This window comes from Vombatus ursinus, unplaced genomic scaffold, assembly GCF_900497805.2.
Source record: "Vombatus ursinus unplaced genomic scaffold, bare-nosed wombat genome assembly UNPS02009205.1, whole genome shotgun sequence".
NCBI classification, from domain to species: Eukaryota; Metazoa; Chordata; class Mammalia; order Diprotodontia; family Vombatidae; genus Vombatus; species Vombatus ursinus.
The window spans coordinates 44,872,233-44,897,739 of NW_020948983.1; the positions used below are offsets into that span (position 1 = coordinate 44,872,233).

Consider the following 25,507-nt stretch of genomic DNA (forward strand, 5'->3'; position numbering starts at 1 on the left):
TTGGACTGGGTTGTAAAAGATGAGTAGGATTTCTAAGGTTGGTGGTGATGGAAAGTAAGTTGCATTGAGGGGTTCCCTGCATACCCATTTCTTATAGAAATAAGCTTACGACAGTATTGATTGATTGCAAATTATAGCTTTTCACTTAAAAATCAGAATTTCATGACACAGAAACATTCATCTGCTTCAGAAACAGTTTAACATTACTGCAGATCCATGCATCTGTGGAAATGGACTAACTAAAGAGCTCTAACTCTAAGTGAGAATCAGGATGTACAGTGCAACTATCATTTTGTGCTCAGCAGAGGTTCCTATTGCTTCCCTGCAGAGGTAGTACCACAGAATGCTAATTTTTCCTCATTATTAAACACATAAAAAAAGCTTTGTCTGCAAGACAGAAGCTATCAAGTAGTGCTGAGTAAATGTAAATTTAATATGGTCCTGAGTATGTTGCATTGCAAATAGCTTTTACAAATAAGCTTTAAGGAAAGAATCCTTTTCTCCTCCTATCTTTTTTTTTTTACCCAGATGGCATCACTTTTTACACAGAAAAAGACCCTCTTCTCCCAATTTATTTTTTAAAAAGGAGGGCCAGTGACTTATGATAGAAATCTCTAATGGTTAACGAAATGAAATTTTCTTTCTTCATATTATTTATCCACCTTAATTTTTCTAATGCAAAGTTTGTTGAATTCCTGACTCCAAACAACTGGTCAACTCCTACATATCTAAGCAATAATCTGCCACCACCAAAATAAAGAAATTAAATCTGTCATTTTCTATGGCATCAATCATATCTACATTTACCCTCCCTCAGATTGCTTTTATTTAGCCACAAACTATGTGCTTTCAAAATGCTGTCATGATAAAATTACATTACATTTTTCATTATAACATAATAAAATAGGTCATGTTAATACCCATTTAACTGTGAAACTGTCTGAACTTGGTTTCTCCTTTTGGAATAAAGAGAAAGAAAATTGAGACCTACTTGCAGTGAGAAATGCCCAAATTTCGATTTCTTAACATTAGGAAAATATTTGTCTGTGATTTGGAAATAATCTGATTTCTTGTTGAATCCACCACATAAACAGAGATCCTAATGAGAACATAAACCACATGTCAGTATCTCTTTCTGCATCCTCACCTTCTTTGCCATTGTCTTCTCTGACAACATACATAGATCTAAAGGGATGCTCTTGAATCCTTGAAGGAAAGGTAAGAATGTGGTAGAGAATGAAGTGAGTAATAAGTCCTCAGATAATACCTTATTGACTGGCCATCCGTCCTCTCTCTGAAGAAATATCTATTCTACTTTTAAGTAGGTAAACCTATCTTACAACAGAGGTGACCACATTTTCCTTCCAGAATGAGGTTAGTTGTCATGGAAAATCATGATCAAATGAGAATAGTAAACAGATCAATATTAATGGATTACTGTTACTGAGCAGACTGGGGGGAGCTTAGTTGTGATTCTAATTAGAATACTCAGCTGACAACACAAGATTACTGAAGGAGGGCATTCAACTTCTCTACTGCTGATTACCATTTACAGGTTTCCTAATGCCATAACTTTTTGCTTGTTTGTTTGTTTGTCTTTTGGTGGTTAAGTGACTTCCTAATGCCATAAGTTTTAAACAAATAGTGACAGGCAAATATCACTATTTTAAAATTCAGTATGATCCTTGGAACATGTTTAGAAAACACAATCAACCTTAAAACACATCTAGGTGGTGCAGTGGATCAAGTGCTGGGTCTGAGTGAGGAAGACTCATCTTCCTGAGTTCAAATTTGGCCAAAGACCCTTACTAGGCGTGTGATCCTGGGCAAGTCATTTAATCCTGTTTGCCTCCGTTTCCTCATCTCTCAAATGAACTGGAGATGGAAATGGCAAACCCCTCCCATACCTTTGCCAAGAAAACCTCAAATGGGGTCACGAAGAGTCAGACACTACTGAAAAATGACTGAACAATAAAAGATTACCATAACCTGAATGTCACTTCACCCCTGAAAAGGACAACACAAATACTTATAGGAAAGCCTATATATATTTTCATACACACACACATATGTTAAGAATCAGAATCACTTTTGACATTAGTGAAGGGGGAGCTCTTCTCTTTATAATGTATCCCTTTTCCCCTATCCATTTCCACATCTCATTTATGATTGCTTTTTAGCATTTTCTGAACTCCAGAATGGCAATCCTTTCATGTCAATTTAACATTTCTGTAAATCCATGACTTGGAATTCAACTTGGCTTCAAAAGTCTCTCCTCCAATTCTTTCCTTGTGGTTCTCCACAGGATCAAGTGCTTCTGGAGTGGGAACAGATGTATATGTGCCTCATTCTTATATAGTCTCATCTGCCTGGAACTTGCTTCTTTTCATCCACGAGGCTATCAATTTGCTTTTCTCTTGCTTCATGCTGAATGAAATATTGTGCTAAGTGAGTCAATTTGCATAGTTGCCTTTTTAAGATCTGATGTAGAGCTAACTGAAATTCTCTGCATGGATTCTCATCTATTTACTTGAAGCATTTACCTAAGTTCTGTGGAACTCTGTGTCTGTCGAACAGAAAATGTATCACTAAAATATCTGGAACATAAATTGTCATGTGCAATCAAGTTAAATATTAGAGGATTCAACCTGACAAAAGAAATTACCAAATGTCAAATTTTCTCCACCCCACCATTAATTTTGGGATTTAGGATAAAGGCTCTATGTTGTCCTCAAAACAGTAATGTGTTTACTCTTTTGCGAACTGACAGAAGAGATTAACTCTTAGCTCTAGACTGACGTGTTATAGGTGTTTCAGGGCATCACTGAGATTTTTTAATGAGCTTTTGGTTTTGCCTTAAGAAGTGGACTCTTGTCACCAAGAAATAAATATCAACCAAGAAAGACCCAACCATGGTTCAGAGTTCATGAATTTTGGAATCACTCTAGATTTAGCTAAAAATGATCTTCCCTAAAGTAAATTTGTATGAAGCAACAGTTCAGTTTACAATATACAACCAGTCTCAGTACCGAAGGTTAATTTGCTATGAACCATCCACAAATGAGCCAAATTTAATTTTTAGATGATCAACTACTTACCAGACAAATGTATCCAAGATAAATTAATTCCATTTTAAATAGATTCCAGAGTTTGACAAATTTTTAGTACTAAATAATGTGTTCAACTTTCACATTTACTTATTTAAATAAGTTAGGAATAATAAATGGTGTGTGAGAGGCAACATGGAATAGTGATCTAAGACGACAGATTTTAGAGTAAGACCTGGGTACTGTCTTTGAGACAGTATGTGACCATGGGAGGTCACAACCTCTCAGTGCTTCCAGGCAACTCTCTTAAGACTTAAGTTACAAAAAGCTGGCCATCTGCATTGGTGCAGGGAGTTTCTACACAGATAAAATCACAGGTTTGGAACAAAAAAGGGGCCAACATTAACACACCATTTTAAAGGAGGAATAGCTAAAATATTAAAACAAAAAATTATGGGAATTAAGTTAGGAAATGATGAACCTGACAATTGCAATAATTAACTTTCAATTTAATGTAATACTTTTAATACCAAATAACAGATATTTATATTGTTTTATTGCATTAATTACATGCAAGCCACTAATTTGCTTTGAATGTGTATTTTCATTTATCATACAGATAATGAAAAATCCCACCCACCCTTACCCCCAACAAATATCAAACAATCCTTTCAAAAAATTAAGCCATTAACAGAGTGGCCACACAGTGAAGCACTTTTCTACTGCTAATCATGCAAAATGATTTAACTGATTTAATCTATTTTACTACATAGCAATGTGAGGTCACGTCAATAAAAAAAATATTTCAGACTAAGTAGATTTTGTTTAACCAACATTTTTAACTCCAGCAAAAGGGAAATTTTTTTCTGTGGGCAACTAAAAACTGAGGAAAGCAAAGCAGGTAATTTCTTAGAGTAAAGAAAATACAATCCACTTTGTGTTATCACATAAAGCAACTTCCAGAATTTTAGCACATAACCTACTTTACCAATCCGTGATGCCAGTTATCGATTTATAACAGTAATATAGTTTAATTCCCCAGGACTATATTTAATGAAGTTAATGCATTACATTTCCAGTTAGGCCAAAAAAAAAAAAAAAGGTATAAAAGGGCATCTTAGTAGTAGTTCTGAATCTGCATAAATTTTCAACATCATGACATCTAGCCACTAGCAGTCAGCCTTGTGAAAAGGCAGTACCAATAAGACTCAGGGCTTTGGTCTTCCAATTTCCCTTGTGGATGGAATCCTTGTTTCATAAGTGATGGGATCCAAATTTCAGGGATAAGTTTGGAAACATCAGTTCAGTCCTCAAAAACATCTTTAGCAGAAATAGTTTTTTCTGATGAGAAGGTAAAAGACTCTTAAAACCCATTTCCTTTACTAGACACATACATAATATTCAAGGGGATTAAAAAGGGTTGGATGCATAGAGGAAAAAGACCAAATAATCTCATTAAGAATGCAAGATTAAGGGGGAAAATGATGTGCATCACACATCATATATGTGAATGTGTATAGTAATATGAGAAAAAAAAGGATCAGATCAGATCAGATAAATATCACAATAAAATTAGGGGTACAGAATTCAAGAAACATCCTATTTATGAAGATACTTTACTACAAATATCCCTACTTCCTTATCTGCAATTCGGAGAGAAATAGCATTTCTGTGCATTATTGTCCTGTCTTGGCCATGTGGTTTGGAAGGTTTGGTTGAGGTGTGATTAAGAAGGCTGGGCAGGAAGGAGGCTTAAGATAGACTTTGCTTACATATTTGAAAAAGAATTTGTCAGTTTGGCTGATAAATGAGACATTTGGTTAATCCAGGGAAAGAAAAGATTTTTATTATTTCAATCTAAATTTTTTCTTAGTTTTAAATTTTATACTGCCCCAAGGCACACTTAGCAATTTTTCTCTTCTCTCCTTTTCCCATCTCTGGACTTTCTAACACCCTTGAACACCCTACAAGCCATTCAAAAAGTTGTTTCCTAAGGCACAGGTCTGGAGAGAGGTATGTTTCACTATCTTTTCTCCTGGACACTGACTCTTTTTTTCAGTTACTATTCTCTAAAACACTAAGGTAAAGGAACATATTTTCCACAGGTCCACTGTCTGCTTTCATAGTTAGATGGGAGGATAACTAGACATTTTCAACGACATTTAGACATCTAAGATTTAGGGTGACTAAGTCTTGATCTGAGTTTAAGTGTTGTTCTTGGCCCTCTGCAAAAGAGAAAAAACTCAATTACTTGAAAAGGGATCACTTCCACAGGAAATAATAGATTACTAATGTCTGCCTGGAATTTGCTTACTACAAAGTATATGATTCCATTTTCTATTTTGCAATAATGGTACTACTAGACATCCTACCACATATCCATAGTAACACAGGAGCTTAAGGCTCAGAAAGATAGTTGTCAAATCTAATCCTTTCATTTAACAGATGAGGAAAATGAAAAGAACAGAGGGGAAGGGACTAGCTTAAGGTCATAATCTCCTTACTCTCAATGCAGTATTGGACATTGCCATTGTGCCACTTGGGAAATTCATTCCATGCCCAATTCCAGACAGAACGTCACATAAACCACTTCAAAGGAATCACTGCTTAACTTTCTCTAAAAGGATTATTTAATGGGCTGGTCAGGCCACAAGGGAAAGTGACAGGGCACAGCTTGCGACCTGAAGCTCAGAAAAGCCCTCCTAGTTCCCTCCTAAATCAGTTTTGTGGAGTTGAATATGACAAGGAGCCCATTATGGTAGCTACCTGAGCAGTGGTTTAGGGCCGATGTGCTAAGTAAGGGCCTCCTATGCTACCCTATGGCAGAGATGTTGGTGAACCATGGTCAAGATTGGAAAGAGAAAAACCACATTGCCTGAGATTAACTATGGCTAAGGAGTTTTAGAAAGCCTCAGGTCCTGGTGAGGGGCCTCTGTAAGGATTCTAATCTACCGTGGGAGGCAGTGAAATTAGAAAGCACTAATTCTTGTGTTTGATAAGGATAACATAAGAGCAAGTCCTTAGCTCAGAAGTGTCAAGCACCACCCCCCAGCTGCTGAATCAGACTGAAATGTAATTGGGAAATATTTAACAAAATAAATGAAAACACAATAGAATATAGGTAATGTTATTATGTGGTTTTCTAAGTCAATATATAGCCTGCAGAGGGGTTAGTGGCCCTGTTTCAATTTGAGTTTGAAACCACTTCGAGAGGAAACAATTTCTAGAGGTCACAGGGAACAAGACTCAGTTATATCTTTCCCAAATTAACTGATTCTATAATTAATGTTAAAGTTCTACCTTTAGAACCATGTATGCAAGAGAAGTAAACTTTAACTTAATTTATATGAGAATAATTTTATCTTGTAATTTTCACTTATGGAAGACTAAATTTTTAGCAACCTCAAACACAAGTTATCAAGGTAAACAGGACTGAATCCTTACCTAGATTGGCAAAATTTAATATCACAAATTATTAATCAATTTTAAAAAGAACAAAATAAAGTTACCCTACCAAAAAATATCTCATTTCCTTGAAGTTCTACAATTTATTATGAAGAGGAAGGGAAGAGAGGAATTAAACTACTTTGTCAGAATGAATAACAATAAGCAGTTCTTTTTATTCATTAAGGGCTTTTTTAATCTGTTCTTTCTCCTGGAAAGGCTAAAATTTGCCATAAAAAAGACTGTCAATTACATTGAATTACAGCAATTCCCATTGAAAGTACAATATCATTATCTTGGGACTTGACAGTAATTATGCTATAAATACCTATTTTGGGAGTTTAATACTCTACCACAAAAGTTTACTGAGCCCTGGCACCAAAGGTCTCATGTGTATGTTATTTTATTATTGGATTATATATGCCAACAATATGTAATTTATCCTACAGCTCTATCCTAAAACTCTCAGAACACAGAGTTAACTAGATAGTATGAGGAAGAGACAAAGGGAGAGTTCATTCCATGAATAAATGCATGGATAAGTACTTATAAATTAGTTTCACAGAAAAACTATAGCTCAAAGAACCATTTTATCATTGGTCAGTCTTGAAAATAAGTATGCTATCCCTCCTCCTCTCCAAATGTAACAACATTCTTCATTTAAACTAGGAATAATGAGACTAAATGGTGCTAAAAAGTAAAATAAAAAAATATCATTCACTAGTTTATTTTTCCATCTGAGCAACCAGCTATTTACACATAGGCAGGTAGGTCTCAAATGATGTATTAAAATGGCAATTCTATCAGTCTGAACTCTAAATGAAAAAAGACCTTTCATTAAGGCACATTCAACCTGTAATTTTAAAACAAATTTAAGTTTTAGGATGCAATCATATACAAATCCATTTGACTTGTTTTCCTTTAATGTATGAGCACCAAAAATGTCCAAAATCACTTAATTTGTAAAATGAAAAGACTACAAATTATAGGTGGGAGGGAAAAAAAAAACTTTTCAAAAAGAACTCTTTGGAGATCAGTTTACTGCAAAGAAGACATACACTAACAATGATTTTTTTAAATTCCTAATACACACAAATATTAATAACTAACAGGCATTCAAAAACAGGACAGGAATCTATGCCATGGTTATTAAATAAATTAAAAGGTATATCAGATACAGAAAAATAAAGCAGTTTTCAAAGAATGAAATAACCATTTTCAACATAACACAAATGGGATAAAGTGAATGCAGTTAGAAATACAGAACACTGTATATTTTCCCCCAATGTCCTCATTAGGGAGGGAATTTTTTTTTAAAGTTTACTTACATACTTTAGATTTGCAACAATAATTCTGCATTGCCAGACTAAATATTAACATATTGCCTTTCAGCTTTAAAGGACCAGGAAAGGAGAAATACTAAATTCCCCTTGGAATATGATTCAAATCCATTTAGGACTTAATGCCAAACAAATTGCTATGATTAACCACATAACATATTGTGCTTTTCCCACTTCCCCTTCCCCAAAAGTTACATAATCACAACAAAATTATAATTTGGGTGAAATAACCTTTGAAAGTAATTTTGAAGATAATGACACAACTACCGTCATATTTCCTTATTTTATAAACTTGAACATGTAATGGCTTTTTTAAAAAATAAAAATCTTTTTGAAAAAGAAAAAAGGTAGAATCTGTGCAATGTTAACAGTCACAACAGAACATTTACCAAAGGTACAGTGTTTTGTTACAATAATACTTTGCATTAATGTTCATGTTCTCTACTATAGAATCATAGCAAAGAAGTCTGGAATGAAAAGGTTAAAAAAAAGATTTTTTGTTCATCATAGTTCTATTTCAAGTCACAATTATGCAGGATTGCTACATAATGTTCAACAAGATGTGTTCAAAGGCAAATATTGATCACATTTTTGTTCAAAAAGCTCAGTCTCTAAGGAGTTCTTTGTAAGAAAATCACTTCTAAAATATATCCTTGTGTGGACTTCAAAAATGACCTATCATATTAAAACTTTTAAAAATAAATTAGATAATTAAAAAAAGAGTTATCCAGCAGAGCTGGACATCAGGCTGTCCTCACTGAGCCATTATTATTGCTGCTTTTCCCATAATTTGGGTCATTTTTTTCTAGCCATAATTCAGCCAACTGCTGTGTAGATCCATACGTTGATGCTTTAGACCCTAAGCACATTTTGTACTGTTTGGGATCAAGATTAGGATCACAAAAGACAGGATGGTGAACATGGACTACTCCAACTTCTTGGCTTCTAAAAGTCTTCAAACCAGCTTGAACCACTTTGTTGAAAAGGTCCACATCCTCAAGTCCCCAACCTTGAATAGAAACATCAAAGCCACCTACTCTAACAAGATCTCCCTTATAAATACAAGTAATGCCAAACCCATAGTTTCTCCAGAAGCCAGTTTTCTGAGTGAAGGCAAAATGGTTGTCACTGGGAACTGTCCCACTATAAACAATCTTTGGATCATACTGGCTGAAGATGATTGGAAAATATATTTGTTGGCCCAAAACCGTATTTGCTCGACATCGTTGTAGGAATTCTGTAGTAAACACCAGGTCAACATCACAGAAGAACAGCAAAGATTCATTATTAAACTGAGAAGATCCAACTTCAAGTGCCAGAGCTCTTGAGAATTCTCCAGAAACTGGCAAAATCTGCATATCAGCTTTAGGATATTTAACACGATAATCTCTCATCAATTCTACTTGTTTTGCTTTGTCAGGGTTAGAGTCAGAATTGAAAAGTAAGACAACAAGCTTGACACTTTGATTTGGAATGAGACATGTCTTTTCAAAATTCCCCATAAATCTCACAAACATGTCAAATCGTCCAGACAAAGGGATCAAGATATTTATCTTTGTATCTTTGGGTTCTTTGTTTTCATTTTTTGATCCAGGAAGCTGAAAAGGAACAAACATCTTCAGGGAATTTGAGAGAAAAGATAAGGATCCAGATTCCTGGTTAATTTTGTTGGCCAATTCTTTGGCATCCATTTCTTCATGCTCCATAAACTGGATCTTGCTGAAGGTCTGCTGCAAGTAGGCATGCCTTCTCACAGGAACAGTCATTTTCTTCCCTTTATGTTTTTTGTATAGGAGTAGAAGGTCGAGAATGTATTCAGCCCCATACATAGGATTGACTCTACGATAACCATACTGTATTTCCTTGAAATCAATAATTCGCCCCCTGGTCTTAGCATTTGCATTGATCATTTCCATGACTTGCATAACAATGTCTTCCAAAGCTTCTCTCTGAGAAGAGTCCATTCCTCTCCTGGGGGGCTGACCATCAGTAGCTGAATACAAATATTTTCCAGTAAGAAACTCCCATTCTAAAATCTCCTCACGCTGGCGTGGCTGGAACCTCATAAAAGAAGGTGGAATTCCCAACTGGAGATCTTCTTTGTGAATCTCTGTGTTACTGTATTTGCTCATCAGAACAATTTCTCTGTGGAGCTGTATGGTTCGGTGACGCAATTCAGCTATTTTGCGACTCAACATGTAGCTATGCAGTCTATATTGGTAAGGAGGGTTTTTGTTGGGATGTAAAGTTATAGCTCGGTGGATTTTGCTGTTGTGCAGATCTCGGATGTAACCCTTTTTGTTCTGTTCATAGTTCTCATAAAATAGCTGCTGCATCTAGTTTAAAAACAAGATAAACAAAGTTATTACTTTAATATTATATAATTTTTAATTCTGCTCTACTTCAGCAATTCTTGATCTATACATTAGCCCACTGTAAAGATCCTTAAGAATAAATCTTTCTGAATAAATCATAATACATAAAATGCATTGGTTATAACTTGACCAGCTGTAAGAGAATTTTGGGAAATATTAACAGAAAGCTAATTAAGGAAGAGATGTAAATAATTATTTTTTAACAGTAATCTCTATACTTGGTATCCAAGGTTTGTAGTTAATATAGTGTTATGGTCTGGAATCTCCAGAAAGTTGCTCCTGAATGTTCCATAAGGAGATAAGTGAGTACCTGCTGATGTAACACAGAGACATTATCCTTAAATTAGCATTCTTGAGACAAATGTTCACCATTAACTAAAGAAACTCAAGCGCTACACTTCTCAAACTGAGGACGTAAACAGTATGATGCTATTCGTCTTCTTTCTCTATCCCCCCAAAATTGTAGGGTTAGCAAAAACTCTCACTATGCCTCTTATAGTAACAAGCTACCACTGCATGCAACTCCAGAAAAATCTCCAGGATGAGAAAGGGCAGGTATCTGGTAATGCTTTGAAATATCTTAAAGACCCCCAATTCCCTCCCCCAGAGAAACCCACATACTGCAACTACAGCCTCTTAGACCTCCATCCCCCCAAAAAAGAAACTCAAATATTGAAGTTGCAGCCTCTTTGAAGTGGCAGGCAACAGCTTTCACCTCCTTTAGACTTTCATGCTATAAGGGTCATAAAAAAGGACAAAGAACATGAGGCCAGAATCCTCATAAATCCTTCTTACAAAACAGACTCTGGGAAACACAAATGTGAGCCAATCTCTTCAAAGAATAAAGACTAAATAGTTATGTTTTATTCCTCAGTAAAGCTGAATAACTAAATAAAATAAATATTTAAAGTCCTTAGGAAAAACCTAATCATTTAAAAAGATTTAAAAATATAAAGAGCATTGTACAAATTAAATTGCTAATTTATATAAGTAGATATAACTGATACTGAAAGTTTAAAATAGATGTTCGATAGCAAAAGCAAACTGAGCAAAAGAAGTAATAATGAGACCTGACTGTAAGTATTCTTACTATACTATGATTATTTTTATACTTTTCTGTGTTCCCTTCCCTCATGAGTATTTCTGAGATTCAGACACAAGTTTAAAGTATTCTAATTACAATGTATCTGAAAACTATTATACTGGAGAACAATTTGACATAAAAAAAGCTTCCATTTTCATGCAGTTTATAGCATAGGCTGAAAATTTAATTATTAAAGTTGAATTATTTCAAAAGAAACCAGAGATAAAATTTTAGCTCTAATTGCTGCTGTCTCTTAATGCTACAATTTTAACAATTCTTTAGAACTCTGGCAACCTGATGGGATAACAGCCAAATGAAATTTAGTTCAAGTTAAATATATTAGACAAAGAAATAAAACACCTATAATTTGGCATCTACCTGCTCAAAAGTCAAATGGTTAGTGTAATAATGAGTACTTAAGGTATGCAATCTTCAATCGGGTACTGAATACTATCTTCTAATCAAACACTACTCAAGTTAACTCTCAATTAACCACAGTTAACAGGAAGCACAAAACCCACAAGTTTGAGCCAGAAATTTGTAGGAGTTTTTCTTTTTGCCAAAAGTAGCATCTGAGTCCCAAAGTAAAATAATGAGAAAAACCAGTCAAGTACCTGAGAAGAGCCAGGTACTGAGCTAGAAAATTTTTGTCAGTTTTTTTTCCTGGATATTTTGTAACATTCTGTACCAATTAAATTTGGGGAGGGAGGGGCACAGTTTTATACAAGAGAGTGGTTTCCTTTAGCTACTGCTATTTCCGAAACAAAAAACACTTAAATGAAATATTGCTTTAATTCAGGTTCACACTGATTTATTAGTTGTTCAAAAAGAAAATTTTCATTCAGGATTTAACAAATTAGTATGATTGATAATGAATGACTCTAGCAGAATTTTAGGCACTGTATCATATAGCTAAGGAGATATTTGCAAAGTATATAGGGGGAAATCATCAAATCAGACCACAACTACTTTGGGTGTTTTGCAGCTGGGATGCTTGGCTAGGCAGGTTTCTGAAGATCCTTCTAAGAGGCAGAGATTCTGAGATTTCAGGTTCAGGCTCATGTTCTGGCACTGGAAGAGTTAGTCTGGAAAAATTATTACCTCCTCAGTCTCTTTCTCATTTCTCCTTTAAACAGACAGTTGAATGACAAGGAGTATTGGGCTTGAACAGGAGAAGTAAAATTACAATAGAGAAAGCAAAGATCTCATGAGGCAACAGAAAGGAATGATAGCTCATATTTCTATAATGCCTTAATGAAAGTTTACAAAGTGTTTTCCTTATAAGAACACTCTGAGGGAGATAGTACAAGTACCATTATCATTATTTACAAATGCAGAAACTTAAACAGTTTATCAATAAATGACTTTTCCATTGTCACACAGTAGGTTGTGGAACTAACACTGGAAAACAGGTCTTCTGATTCTAAGACTAACCGGTGAGGAAAGTGAATAAAGGGGAAATTAATCTTTTGGTACAATAAGATAAGAAGGCAGCTGCAAAACCAAGTGACTAGGTTTAAGAAGACTGGTCCTTACACAAAGATTAATATAGTTGGGACCTAGCCCCTAGCTCTAGTCTTAATGTAATGTCCAAGTAAGTCACGGTCACTCCTTTATTTCTCTCCAATTTTCCACTCCTGACTCTCCAGGATTTTCCATCCAGCCACCACCTGGGTACCTTTTCCATGCCCTCCTCCATTTTTGGTTCCCTTTTTATGTATGTTTTCCCATTAGAATGTAAGATCCTTGAGGGCAGAGATTTGCTTCCTTTTTGCTTGAATTTGTAATCCCAATACTTAGGGTAGTATCTGGAATATTTTAAAAATAACTGTTAGGGCAGCTAGGTGGCACAGTGGATAGAGCACCAGCCCTGAAGTCAGGAGGACCTGAGTTCAAATCCAGCCTCAGACCAAACACTTGACACTTACTGGACCCTGGGCAAGTCACTTAACCCCAACTGCCAAAAAAACAAAACAAAACAAAAAAAAACCCTGTTGATTTGACCTGACTTAAACAGCCCTGGTATTCAGATTTTTATCCTTATCCTACATATGAAATAACTGAGTATATAAAGTTACAGGGCTTCTCAAGGTCACAAAACCAGTAAATGATGGAACCAGGAACTGAAACCAATCTCATAACTCCAAATTCGTTATTGTTTCCACTATACCATGTTGCTTTTATGTTATTCAGATAACTGGGTTTTCACTATAGCAATGCAAAAATATTTATAAGTCAGCATGACTAGCAGAAAGAACACTGGGCTCGAAATCAGCATATTTGTATTTTATCTTGGATCTGTGTAATTGTCCCTAATTTTTTTTAGTTCTAAAGAAAGTATTTCAAAAATAAAGTGTTACATGAAGATAAGCTATTATTACAAAACAGAGGTACTTACTTATTTTTCTATCTCACAAAGTTGTTTGAAGGATAAAATGACAATATGAAGGCACCTTGAAAAAGTTCTCAGTATCATACAAATGTAAAGTGGTGATTTTTTTAAAACTAAAAATTCAAGCTTTTACTAAATGATGAACTCTAAGTCTTTAAGAAAATCACATAATCTTATTTGGAAGGGATCTCAGAGATCATTTTGTTCAACCTATACAGGAATATCCTTGTATAACATCCTTCACTTAAAGACTTCCCATAAGAGTAGAACATAATCACAATAATTTATTTAAGGTTTGCAGAGTGCTTTACAGATATCACCTCATTTGATCCTCACAATCCTATGAGGCAGGTGCTGTTATACCCATTTTACAAATTAAGAAGCTAAGGCTAAGAAGTTAAGCGATTTGCCCAGGGTCACGTAGATAGTAAGTGTCTTACAAAATTCAGGACTTTGAACTTGAAGTCTAGCACTCCATCCATTATGCCAATTATGTGTCTGTGGCTGATAAGAGAGTCTGTCCCACTTTTGAATCAGCCTAGTTGTTAGAAGTTTTAGATAAATACTACATCTTCCTCTCTTAAACTTCCATGTATTGCTTTCACGTTAGCTGTTTTAATCACCATGTTGTACCTATAAATTATACTCAGTTTGCAGTCCACTAGATGTCCCAGATCTTGGACAAGTAAAATACCGTTTTGTACTTTAATTTTTTAATCCAAGTTAGGACTCCACATTTCTCTTTATTAAATTTAATTCCATTAGGTTTGATCCATTCTAAAGGATTATGGTTGTGGGTCAACAACAGAGCAAAAAGAAACAAATTACTAATGAAGAATTGTTCATCAGAAATAACATAAAACATCATGGCACTGTATGACCAGAAAAGGAGGTGGGTCAGTCATGAAGCAAGACTGAAGCATAACTAATAAGCAGCCAGCATTGTTACCCTGATTATCCATGTAACACCAAGAGATCTGAGAAAGGACTCTAGGCTGGAGGGTACTTACCTGTGAGTGATTTATGGGAGGATATGGACAGGAATCACATAGGCCCTTCTGCACCATTAGAAAGTGTTAAATTAAGCATAGTAATAAGGATTATAGATCCATGTAAGTATCAAATACCCACATTACAGGGTTGTTGTAGAGAAGGTATTTTGCAGAGTACTATAGAAATGTGTGTTATTTTCTCTTCGCTAGGCTGACTAGAGTACCTCTCTACGTAAGTATTGCATCTGTTCCTCCCTCCACTGACCTTTACACACATGTTCTCGACCATGTTTTGCTACTACTCTAGTTCCTCACATCAATGTATCTTCTTAATATACAATGCTCTTTTATCCTCCATTCTGTCTCTTTTGAAGACAACATACTTTCCTAGGCCTTCCTGGATTGGACTGAGAATCATTCCAAGTCTCACTGATAGCTAAAAGGTTAAATTTGCCCCTCCTTGAATTAGGCTCTTATTTATCTTACTTGTTAGCTTGACTCTGTATACAGTTATGTCAATAGATAGCTTGAGGTCATGAATTTCACTGCTGGCTTCTTTCTTGGTCTCTTGTGGGTGTCTTTTTACTACTGAGCTTCCTATGTTACAGCTGCTACTTCTGTTATTTATCTTGGTACCTATATGCAGGTTGTTTTCACCCTTTTGGTTTATAGCCTTCTTAATCAAAGCTGCAAGCTTCTAGAAAATTTATACACCCTTCAAAGTATATGTTCAGTCCTTGGCCATTCTACATTTTAAACCGTGGTTGAGAAATTTAAATCTCATTCTCACCATTTTCTTAATCAGCTATTCACTTGCCAGCTTTCCTTCTCCCTTACTAAAATCTGGCCTACAAATTAGCAGCCGTAAAAAAAATACCATCAATGTCTCTACTGTCTTGCCTAGGACTTCATAAGTCCTAGTAAGGATTTCTAGGTTCTTCCTGAAAGTAGCACGTGTCAATCAACAATCAATAAATATTTTTAAGTGCCTACTACATGCCAGGCAGCTCTGCTAGGTGCTGAGGATATAAATACAAAGAATGAAATAATTCTCACTTGCAGTGAGCTTACTTTCTAATGGGTGAAACAAGCACATATATAAACACATATAAGTAGTTAATAAATGCAAATTTACAGAAAGTAATTAAATACAAGGTAGTCTGGGGAGGATACTAGCATTTGGGGGGGCAGAAGATAATGTGTCTGAACTCCCTTTTTGAAAGAAGAAACATATTCTCTTAGGCAGAGGTAAGAGGGAGTACAAAGGTATGGAGGATGGACAATATAAAGACACAGAGATGGGAGATAAATATCTTGTATGAGGAACAGAGAGAAGACCAGTTTGGCTGGACTAGACAGAGCTGGAGGGGGAATAATATCTAATAAGGGTAGAAAGAGAGAATAAGAATAGGTTATAGGGCTTTAAACACTATACAAGGTTTTTTATTTTATCCTACAGGCAAAAGGAAAGCACTGGAATTGGCTAGTTATAGGAATCACATCATCAGATCTATGTTTAAGGAAAATTATTTTGGTAACAGTGTATAGGATAGACTGAGAGGGTAGGAGAGACACCTGAGGCAGGGAAACAAATTAGGAAGCTGTTACAATAATCTAGATAAGAGATAATGAAGGTCTGAACTAGGAGGGTATGCTTCTGAGTGGACAGAAAATGGTAGATACAAGGTAGATACAAGGTGAAGGTAGAGATGGCATATTTGTCAAGTGACTAAACAGATACATACACATACACACACATATATGTATGTATGGCGAGGAAGAGTGAGGAGGGCAGGATAGTGCTGAGGTTGTGAACCTGGGAGACAGGAAGGATGGTAGTGATTTAATTAGCAATAGGGAAGTCTGGAAGAGAGGAGAGTTTGGAAGAAAAGATGAGTTCAATTTTGGACATATTGAGTTTATTAAGTCTGTGGGAAATCCAGTTTGAAGACAACTGGTGATGAAGGTGGGGAAGACACTGGGGCTGAATATATAGATGTTTGAATTATCTGCATAGAGGTGATAGTTAAGCCCATGGAAAATGATGAAGTGACTCAGACTGTAGAGCAAATGTTCTTAACCTGAGTTCTGTGAACGTATTAAAAAGTTTTTGGTAACTGTAGTATTTTAACATAAGTGGTTTCCTTTATAATCCTCTGTGATTCTATATCCTTTATGCAGCTAGCTGGTGCAGTGGATAGAGTTCTGGGCCTAAAGTCAGGTAGACTCAACTTCCTGAGTTCAAATTGGACCTTACTTACTACCTATATGACCTTGGACATGTCACTTAACCCTGCTTGCCTCAGTTTCCTCATCTGTAAAATGAACTGGAGAAGGAAATAGCAATTTCCAGTATGTTTGCCAAGAAAATTCCAAATGTGTTCATGAAGAGTCAGACACAACTGAAACGACTCAACAACAACAATCTTTTATGCATTTAAAAACATTCTGAGAAGGCGGCTTCCATAGGCTTCATCAGACTGCAAAAGAGGTTCATGAAACCTGCTGCAGAAGGGGAAAAGAAGAGGGCCTGTAACAGAATCCTGGAGCGTAGCCACAGCAAGGGGGGGTGAGAGATGAATGATGAGCCAGCAAAGAAGACTGTCAACAGCGCAGTCAGACAGCCAGGAGGAGAACCAAGAGAAGAGTGTCACAAAAACCTAAAGGTAAAGCATCCAGGAAGAGAAGGAGATCAACAATTTCAAATGTAACAGATGTGCCAAAGAGGATGAGGACTGAGAAAGGATCATCTAAGCTGGTAATTACGAGAGTAAAAAAGCAATTTCAGTACAGCAATTAGTGCCCTCACACAAATGATCAGAAATAGGCAGTAGTCATTAGGAATTTGACCACTATGCCTCATTCATGTCTTCTCAAGTAGCATTAAAATGACAAAAAAAAATCTGAAAAATAGCCATTTGTTAACAATGTTAATAAATATTAGTAACAATGAAAAACTCCTGCTACCACAACTCATTGGAAGCTGCTCTCTCCAGGGCTATCAACAATCTCTTTACTGCTAAATCCAGCTGCCTCTCCTTGGTCCGCATCCTTCTTGACACTTTTGGCCAGTCTCTTCTCCCTTGCTTTTTATGTGTGACACTGCTTCTTGTTCTGTTTGTTTTACTGTTCCTTCTCAGACTCTTTGCTGGATCATCATTCATGTTCTGCTGCTCAACTGCAGATTGTCTCCCAAGGCTCTGACCTGGGCCCTCTTCTTTTCTTTTCTCTACGTCCTCTCTTGGCAATTTAATCAGCTTCCAAAGGTTCAAATATCAATTATCATCTCTAAAAAGTGACTTCCGAGACTATACACCCAGCATTGATTTCTCTTTTAAGACATTTCCAGTCCTACATCACCAACTGCTGTGTGGCATGGCATACTGCAACAGAATGTCCTTTAGGCATCTCATGCAAAAGAGACTGCACTTTAATCTCCTACAATCACTATTCCTATAAACTTGAATGAAAAATAATTTCTTAAGCACTTACTATGTGCCTAGCACTGTGCTAAACACTGGAGGATACAAATCCAAAAGCAAAGACAGTCCCTATCATCAAGGAGTTTACATGCTAATGGATAGAAGCGGAGAAAGTCACAGTGATGGCGAGTAGGGGGAATAGGGTGACATAACCCATGCAGGAACAATTGCACAGTTGATATAATCATGCTTCATAGTTCCCGAACAGGGGAGGGGAAAATGGAGGGTGAGGGAGAGGTGCCAGTTTAGTGGTGAAGCAGCTGGTGAGAGGGTTGTGGAGGAGGTGGCCTTTGAGGGTGCCCCATTCTTTCAGTCACCCACCCAGGTTCACAACCTCTGAATCACCTTCAACTCATCCCTCTCCTTCACTAATCCTTTCACCCCTTATGTAATCAGATAACAAGTTTTATTGATTATACCTTTGCAACAAATCTTGTCTGTCATATTGTCTCTTTTCACAGAGCCGCAATCCAAGATCAGACTTTTCAAAACAAGACCACCTCTCTCCTGGACTATTGTAATAATCTCCTAATTACTTCTTTCTGTCTCTCCCTTCTCCAAACCATTTTCTATACAGCTGCCAAATTAACATTTCTAAAATGCAGGCCTGACCACATCATCCAACTGCTCAGAAATCTTTAGTGACTTCCTTCTTATTGCCTCCAAGATAAAGTAGAATTATAGTCTGGCATTTAAAAATCCGTCACACCCAGCAAAACTGAGTATAATCCTGCAGGGGGAAAAAATGGTCATTCAGTGAAATAGAGGACTTTCAAGCATTCTTGATGAAAAGACCAGAGTTGAATAGAAAATTTGATTTTCAAATACAAGACTCGAGTGAAACATGAAGAGGTAAACAGGAAAGAGAAAATCATAAGAGACTTGTTAAGGTTGAACTGTTTACATTCCTATATGGAAAGATGATATCTGTAACTCATGAGACCTTTGTCAGTATTAGGGTAGTTGGAGGGGAAAAAATTATATGTATGTATATATAGATATTGATAGATAGATAGAGGGCACAGGGTGAGTTGAAAATGAAGGGGTCATATCTGGAGAATAAAATTAAGGGGTGAGAGAGGAATATACTAGGAGAAGGAGAAAAGGAGAGGTAGAACGGGGTAAATTATCCCACAAAAAAAACCAAACAAACAGAAAAGAAAAGGCTCTTACAGTGGAGGGGAAACGGAGGAAGGTGAGAGGGAATGAGTGAATCTTATTCTCATAGGATTTGACTTAAGGAGGGAATAACATACACACTCAATTGGGTATGGAAATCTGTCTTACCCTACAGGAAAATAGGAGGGGAAGGGGACAAGAAAGTAGGGGAATGATAGAGAGGAGGGCAGATTGGGAAAGGGAGTAATCAGAAGCAAATACTTCTGAGGAGGGACAGGGTCAAAAGAAAGAATAGAATAAATGGGGGGGGGCAGGATAGGATTAAGGGAAATAGAGTTAGTTTTTCACAGCATGTCTACTATGGAAGTGTTCTGCATAACTGCACATATATAACCTATATTTAGTTGCTTGCCTTATCAATGAGGGTGGGTGGGGAGGGAGGAAGGGAGAAAATTTGGAACCCAAAGATTTAAAATCACATGTTTAAAAAAAAAGTTTTCACATGCAACTGGGAAATAAGAAATACAGGAAATGGGGTATAGAAATCCATCCTGCCCTACAGGAAAATTGAAGAGAAAGGGGATAAGAGAAGGGGGGAGAGATAGAGGGGAAGGGGTATTTAGAATGCATGCCATCTTGGGGTGGGGGGAGGGGCAAGATGGGGTGAAAATTTGGAACTCAAAATCTTGTGGAAGTAAATGTTGAAAACAGAAAAATAAATAAAAATTACCATTAAAAAAAAATTCATCACAATCTGGCTCCAGCCTTGGAGCCAGGCTTATCGCTCCCCCTTACATACTATACATTTTGGTCAAACTGGACTATTTGCTGTTAACCAAATTTCATCTCCCTCCTTTGTGCCTTTGCATGGGGTGCCTCTACCCTTACCTAGAATGCATTCTATCTCGACCTCCGACTCTTAAAATCCCTAGCTTCCCTAAAGGCTCAGCTTATATCCCACTCTCATATCCCACTCTCATACAGGAAACCCTTCCTGATTCTCCTAATCAGTACAGGCATACCTTGTCTTACTGCGCTTCACAGATATTGCATTTTTTACAAATCAAAGATTTGTGGCAACCCTGCATGAAGCTAAGTCAATTGGTGCCCATTTCCCCAACAGCACAGGCTGACACTGTGTCTCTGTGTCAGATTCTGGTAATTCTCACACTATTTCAAACTCTTTTATTTTTGTTATTGTTACACCTGTTATAGTGATCTGTGATCAGTGATTTTTGGTGTTACTATTGTAATTGTTTTGGGGCAGCACAAACTGCACCCACATACAACGGTGAACTTATCAATAAATACTGTGTGTTATGACTGTTCCACTGACCAGCCATTCCCCCATCTCTCTCCCTCCCCCTGAGCCTCCCTATTCCCTGAGACAAAAGAATATTGAAAACAGGCCAATTAATAACTCTACAATGGCCTCTGAGTATTCAAGTGAAAGGAAGAGTCAATCAATATGGCAAACTTCATTGTTGTCTCATTTTAAGAAATTGCCACAGCCACCTCAAAGTTCAGCAACCACTACCTTGATCAGTTAGCAGCCATCGACACTGTGGCAAGACCCTCCACCAGCAAAAAGATTATGACTTCCTGAAGGCTCATACAATGGTTAGCATTTTTTTTTTTTGCAGATAAGTATGTTTAAATTAAGGTATGTACATTGTTTGTTTAGACATAATACTATTGTATACTTACTAGTATAAAGTGTATAGTGTAAACATAACTTTTATATGCACCAAGAAACCAAAAAATGCATGTGACTTACTTTCTTGCGATATTCATTTTATTGCAGTGGTCTGGAACTGAACCTGCAAAATCTCCAAGATATGCCTGCATTGCAACTCCTTCTCTATACTTTCATGTATGTACTTAGCTCTTTATTGCTTTAATTTCCCCAGTAGAAAGTAAGCTCCTCAAAGAAAGTGACTGATTTTGTCACATAGAAGGTGCTTGTAGTAGAGTTAAATTGCTTACTGAATTGTCTTGGACACAGCACAGGGAAATCAAGTGAGTTGTATCAAACTTACTAAGTCACGGGAGCATTGCAATCTGCATCTGTGCGCACCAATAAAATATAGGTTGCTAAAGTATTCCTACAGAATGGTGAGTGAAAAGAAAATGCCCTGCTAGGTTGCTAAGTACCAACAGAATCATGTAACTTCTGTGCTTGATATCACTTTCCAATAATTAATAAGCATACACATACACTCATGATAAGATTTCTTGGCTGTAGACATTTTCATTTTTTGGCATGGTCAGTCAGTCCGACAATAAACATTTATCAAGTGCCTACTATGTGCCAGGCATTGTGCTAAGTGTTGGGGATACAAAGAGAGATTAAAAATGGTCCCTGATCTCAAGGAACCCAGAGTCTAATGAGATGACATGAATACAACTCTATACAAACAAATTGTACGCAGGATAAATTGGAAATGATCGATAAATGGAAGGCACTAGAATTAAGAGATCAAGAAAAACTTTCTGTAGAAGGTGGAATTTTAATTGGAACTTGAGGAAAGTCCAGGCAGTCAAGAGGCAGAGATGAGGACGGAGAATATTCCAGGTATGAGGGACAGCCAGTGAAAATGCCCAGAGAGGGGAGATGGAGGATCTTGCTCGAGTAACCACAAGATCAGTCACTGGATTACAGAGTATGTGAACCAGTGGAAGGTATAATCAGGTATAAGAAGACTAGAAAAGTGGGAGGAGAAGAGGAAGATTATGAAGAGTTTTGAATACCAAACAGATGATCTGACATTTGATCCTGGAGGTGAACTGGAGGGAACAAGTTGGAAATCATTAAGTAGGGAGATAACATGGTCAGCCTTATGCTTTAGAAAACTTACTTTAACAACTGACTGGAGGATAGACTAGAGTGGGTGAGATATTTGTGACAGGCAGACTAACTAACAAGCTACTGCAACAGCCCAATTGTTAGGTGATGCAGTCCTATACTATGGTAATGGCAGTGTCGGAGGAGAGAAGAGTGCATACATGAGATGCTGTGAAGGTAAAATCGACAGTACTTGGCACCATTTGGATACGTAGGGTGAGAGAGAGTGAAGAGTTGAGGATGACACCTACGTTATGAGGCTGGGCAACTGGAAGAAGGCTGGTGCCTTCAAAAGTAACAGGGAAGTCGGAAGAGGGGAGGGTTTGGGGGGAAAGATGAGTTCAGTTTTGGACATTTTAACATGTCTACAGGACCTCCAGTTGGAGATGTCTAACAAGCAGCTGGAAATGCAAGAAAAGTTAGGGCTGTGCATTTGAGAATAATAAGCATAGGGATGATAAATGATTCAAGTGAAATAGTATAGAGGAAGAAGAGGGCCCAGTATAGAGTCCTGTGGCATACCCACAGTTAGTGGGAGTGACCTGAATGAAGATCCAGCAAAAGTGAATCGAGGACTGGTCGGATAGATAGGATGAGAACCAGTAGAGAGAAGTGTCCTGAAAACCTAGAGAGAAGAGAACGTCAAGGAGAAGAGGAAGATCAACAGCATCAAAGGCTGCAGAGGTCAAGAGAGATGAGGACTGCGGAAAAACCATTGGATTTGGTAATTATGAGATCATTAGTAACTTTGGAGAAACAGTTTTGGCTGACTGATGAGATCTGAAGCTAGACTGCAACGTTAAGAGAATGAGAAGAAAGGAAGTAGAGGCACACTTAGAGGCACTAAGGTTTGAAACAAGTGACTTATTAAATTTAAAAGGAGAAACATAGTAAGAACTTAAAGAATAACTAAAGTTATGTTTTTATGTTCTTTATGTTTTTAAGAGTTACTAATGTTACTCAAAAGAAAAGCTGATTTTGATTGAGGGCACTACCTCCACTAATGAAGATCACAAACATGTTATATCTAAATAGACAACTGCACAAGTGACTTGTGTGAGGCACAAAAGGAAGGAAGGAAGAAAGAAAGAAAGGAAGAAAAAAGAAAGAAAACAAAAAATTCACCTGGTAATGAGGATGGTCATTAGAAAAAAGATAATTTCTTAAGTTAAATGCTCAGAGTTCTGAAAGTTATTTCTTTGTAAGCCTTAAAGTGCCAAATGAAGGAATATTATTAATCATTTATTTTGGGGGGAAACCATTTCCTACACATGAATAATCATATTCCTCCACTTGGTCCATTCCGTTAGAAAATATTCTGAAATTATAAAAAAGATTGAAGATTTTTTTAACCTAGTATACTGGGTTTACTGTATACTAAATTACTACTACAATTTCTTCCCCTCCTAGTCTTGATACATTAATATAAACACATTTACATACATTTTCAGCTTGGCTATAAAAAATGTAGAAACAGAAGATAGGCAAAAATTTAAGTAACAGAAATGGATATTACACTATTAATGGTTTTTCATTAAAAGTTTCCATTAGAAGTTAAAGCTTATTAGCATGACAAATTGACTATTGAGTATCTGCTAGGAAAATTTGTCCTCAAACCATTAATAATAATTTTACAGTTTTTTAAGAGACTCTTTCTATGGTCATTATTAATTCCTTTGAGAGTGTTTTGAGTGCTCTAAAGGTAGTATTATAAAGAAGAGTAAATTTTTATTGATTACTATTTACTTTAAACCTGTTGAAGCCTTCATTCTGTTACAGACTAAATATTTAAACTGTGGTATAGTTGTTATGGGTACCATTGGCTAAACCCCAAAAATTTTGAGTGAAAACAATGTTGTGTTATATTCAAGAAAAACTCACAGGGGAAAAAAAGGCAGCACATGGGAAAAAAACAGACATAAAAATAAGGTAATTTATATGTACCTGGCCAGCAGCCACCAAACAGCCCCTAAGGAATTAACTCATAGCTCCAGATTAAGCTGCTGCTGCAAATCCTAAAGATACAGTTTGACACATTTCAATTTAATCCTTTTTGGCATTCTAGGCACTGGGAATACAAAGATGACATCATACAGGCTCTGCTCTCAAGAGGCTTACCGTCTAGGGGTGCGTATATGTATGTATGTATGCATGCATGCAAGTATGTATGTGTTACCCACTATGATAAAACTGCAAATGAGGGAAGTGAAAAGGAGAGGTCCAAACATCATGGGAAATTGGAGAAGGTGCCACCTGAATTTTGACTTGGTAGAAAGAGCAACAGACAGACAGATGTATTTGTGTGGGTGTGTATAGAAGACAAGTACACTTTTAGCACTGGCGGGGAGAGAAGTAATGAAACAGAAGAAGGCAGAATGAAAATGGGGAATGGTAAGAAGTCCAGTTGGGACAGAAAGTGGATCACATGAAAGGACGTAATATCAAATAAGGCTGAAAAAGCAGACAGACTCCAGACAAATTGTGAAGGACCCTGAACAACGAATTTATAGTTTACTCAGCAGGTAAGGCGGGTATAGCCACAGATGGTTTTTGAATATGAGTGACATAAACAGAACAGTATTAGGAAGATTACGTGGACAGTAGAATAGAGAATAGATTGGAGAGATAAACTGGACACAATATGACCAGCTAGATGGCTACTACAATAATACATATTAAGAGGGAAGGAAAAAAGTAATGTGGTAGCAGTTTGAATGGCAACGAAAGGATATAAGAAAAATGAATGAGACAGAATCAATAGGCCTTGGCAATTGAATACACATTAGAAATAAGGAAGAGAGAATTCAAAATGACTACAAAAGGGGAGTAGGGGTGGGAGGAAGAAGCAAGTTAGGGATAGAGTTAACAAAAAAAAAATGAGAGTCACTAAAGCAATTTTTAAAAAATGCACAAAACAGAACAGAAGGAAGGCTAGAAGAAATCACAATCAAGACAGCTTTGAAAATTATATGCTGTTGCCCTGAGCTAGACTTCTCCATGGCACTGGGAGAGAGTGGTGGCAGCCAGCAATGTGATGGTTACCAGAATATCCACTAATGGAGGATGCAATTTAAAATTTTTTTCTTTTTTGTCTTTTTTAAAGGAATCAATAGGTTGAGCTGTACATCTAATACTACGGAAATGGAAATGTTCAATGATGGCATATCTTCATTTCCTTGAAGAATGTGCCTGCAGAAATATCTCTATACTCTTCACCATCTCTTCTTCCCAAGGGCAGTTCTTTAAGAGCAGGTGAATTGCCTACAGGCAAAAATAACAGTTGCCTTAACCATAATTTGTCTCTTCTAGCAAATGTATCTAATCTCATAGATCACTAGGTAGACAATTCTCTACAGTCATAATCAAGGGCTGGCTTCCTTTGGACCT

General features: G+C 36.6%; 1 protein-coding gene across 1 annotated transcript in view; it reads right to left on the reverse strand.

The window, feature by feature from the left end:
• Positions 1-7,514: 7,514 nt before the first annotated feature.
• The window catches only part of CHSY1 (chondroitin sulfate synthase 1), an 81,325-nt gene continuing 63,332 nt past the window's right edge, over positions 7,515-25,507 (reverse strand). Inside the window, exon 3 of the mRNA XM_027852038.1 lies at positions 7,515-10,167. Coding sequence (XP_027707839.1) covers positions 8,575-10,167 — 1,593 coding nt within the window. The 3' untranslated portion in view covers positions 7,515-8,574. The remainder of the gene's footprint in view (positions 10,168-25,507) is intronic.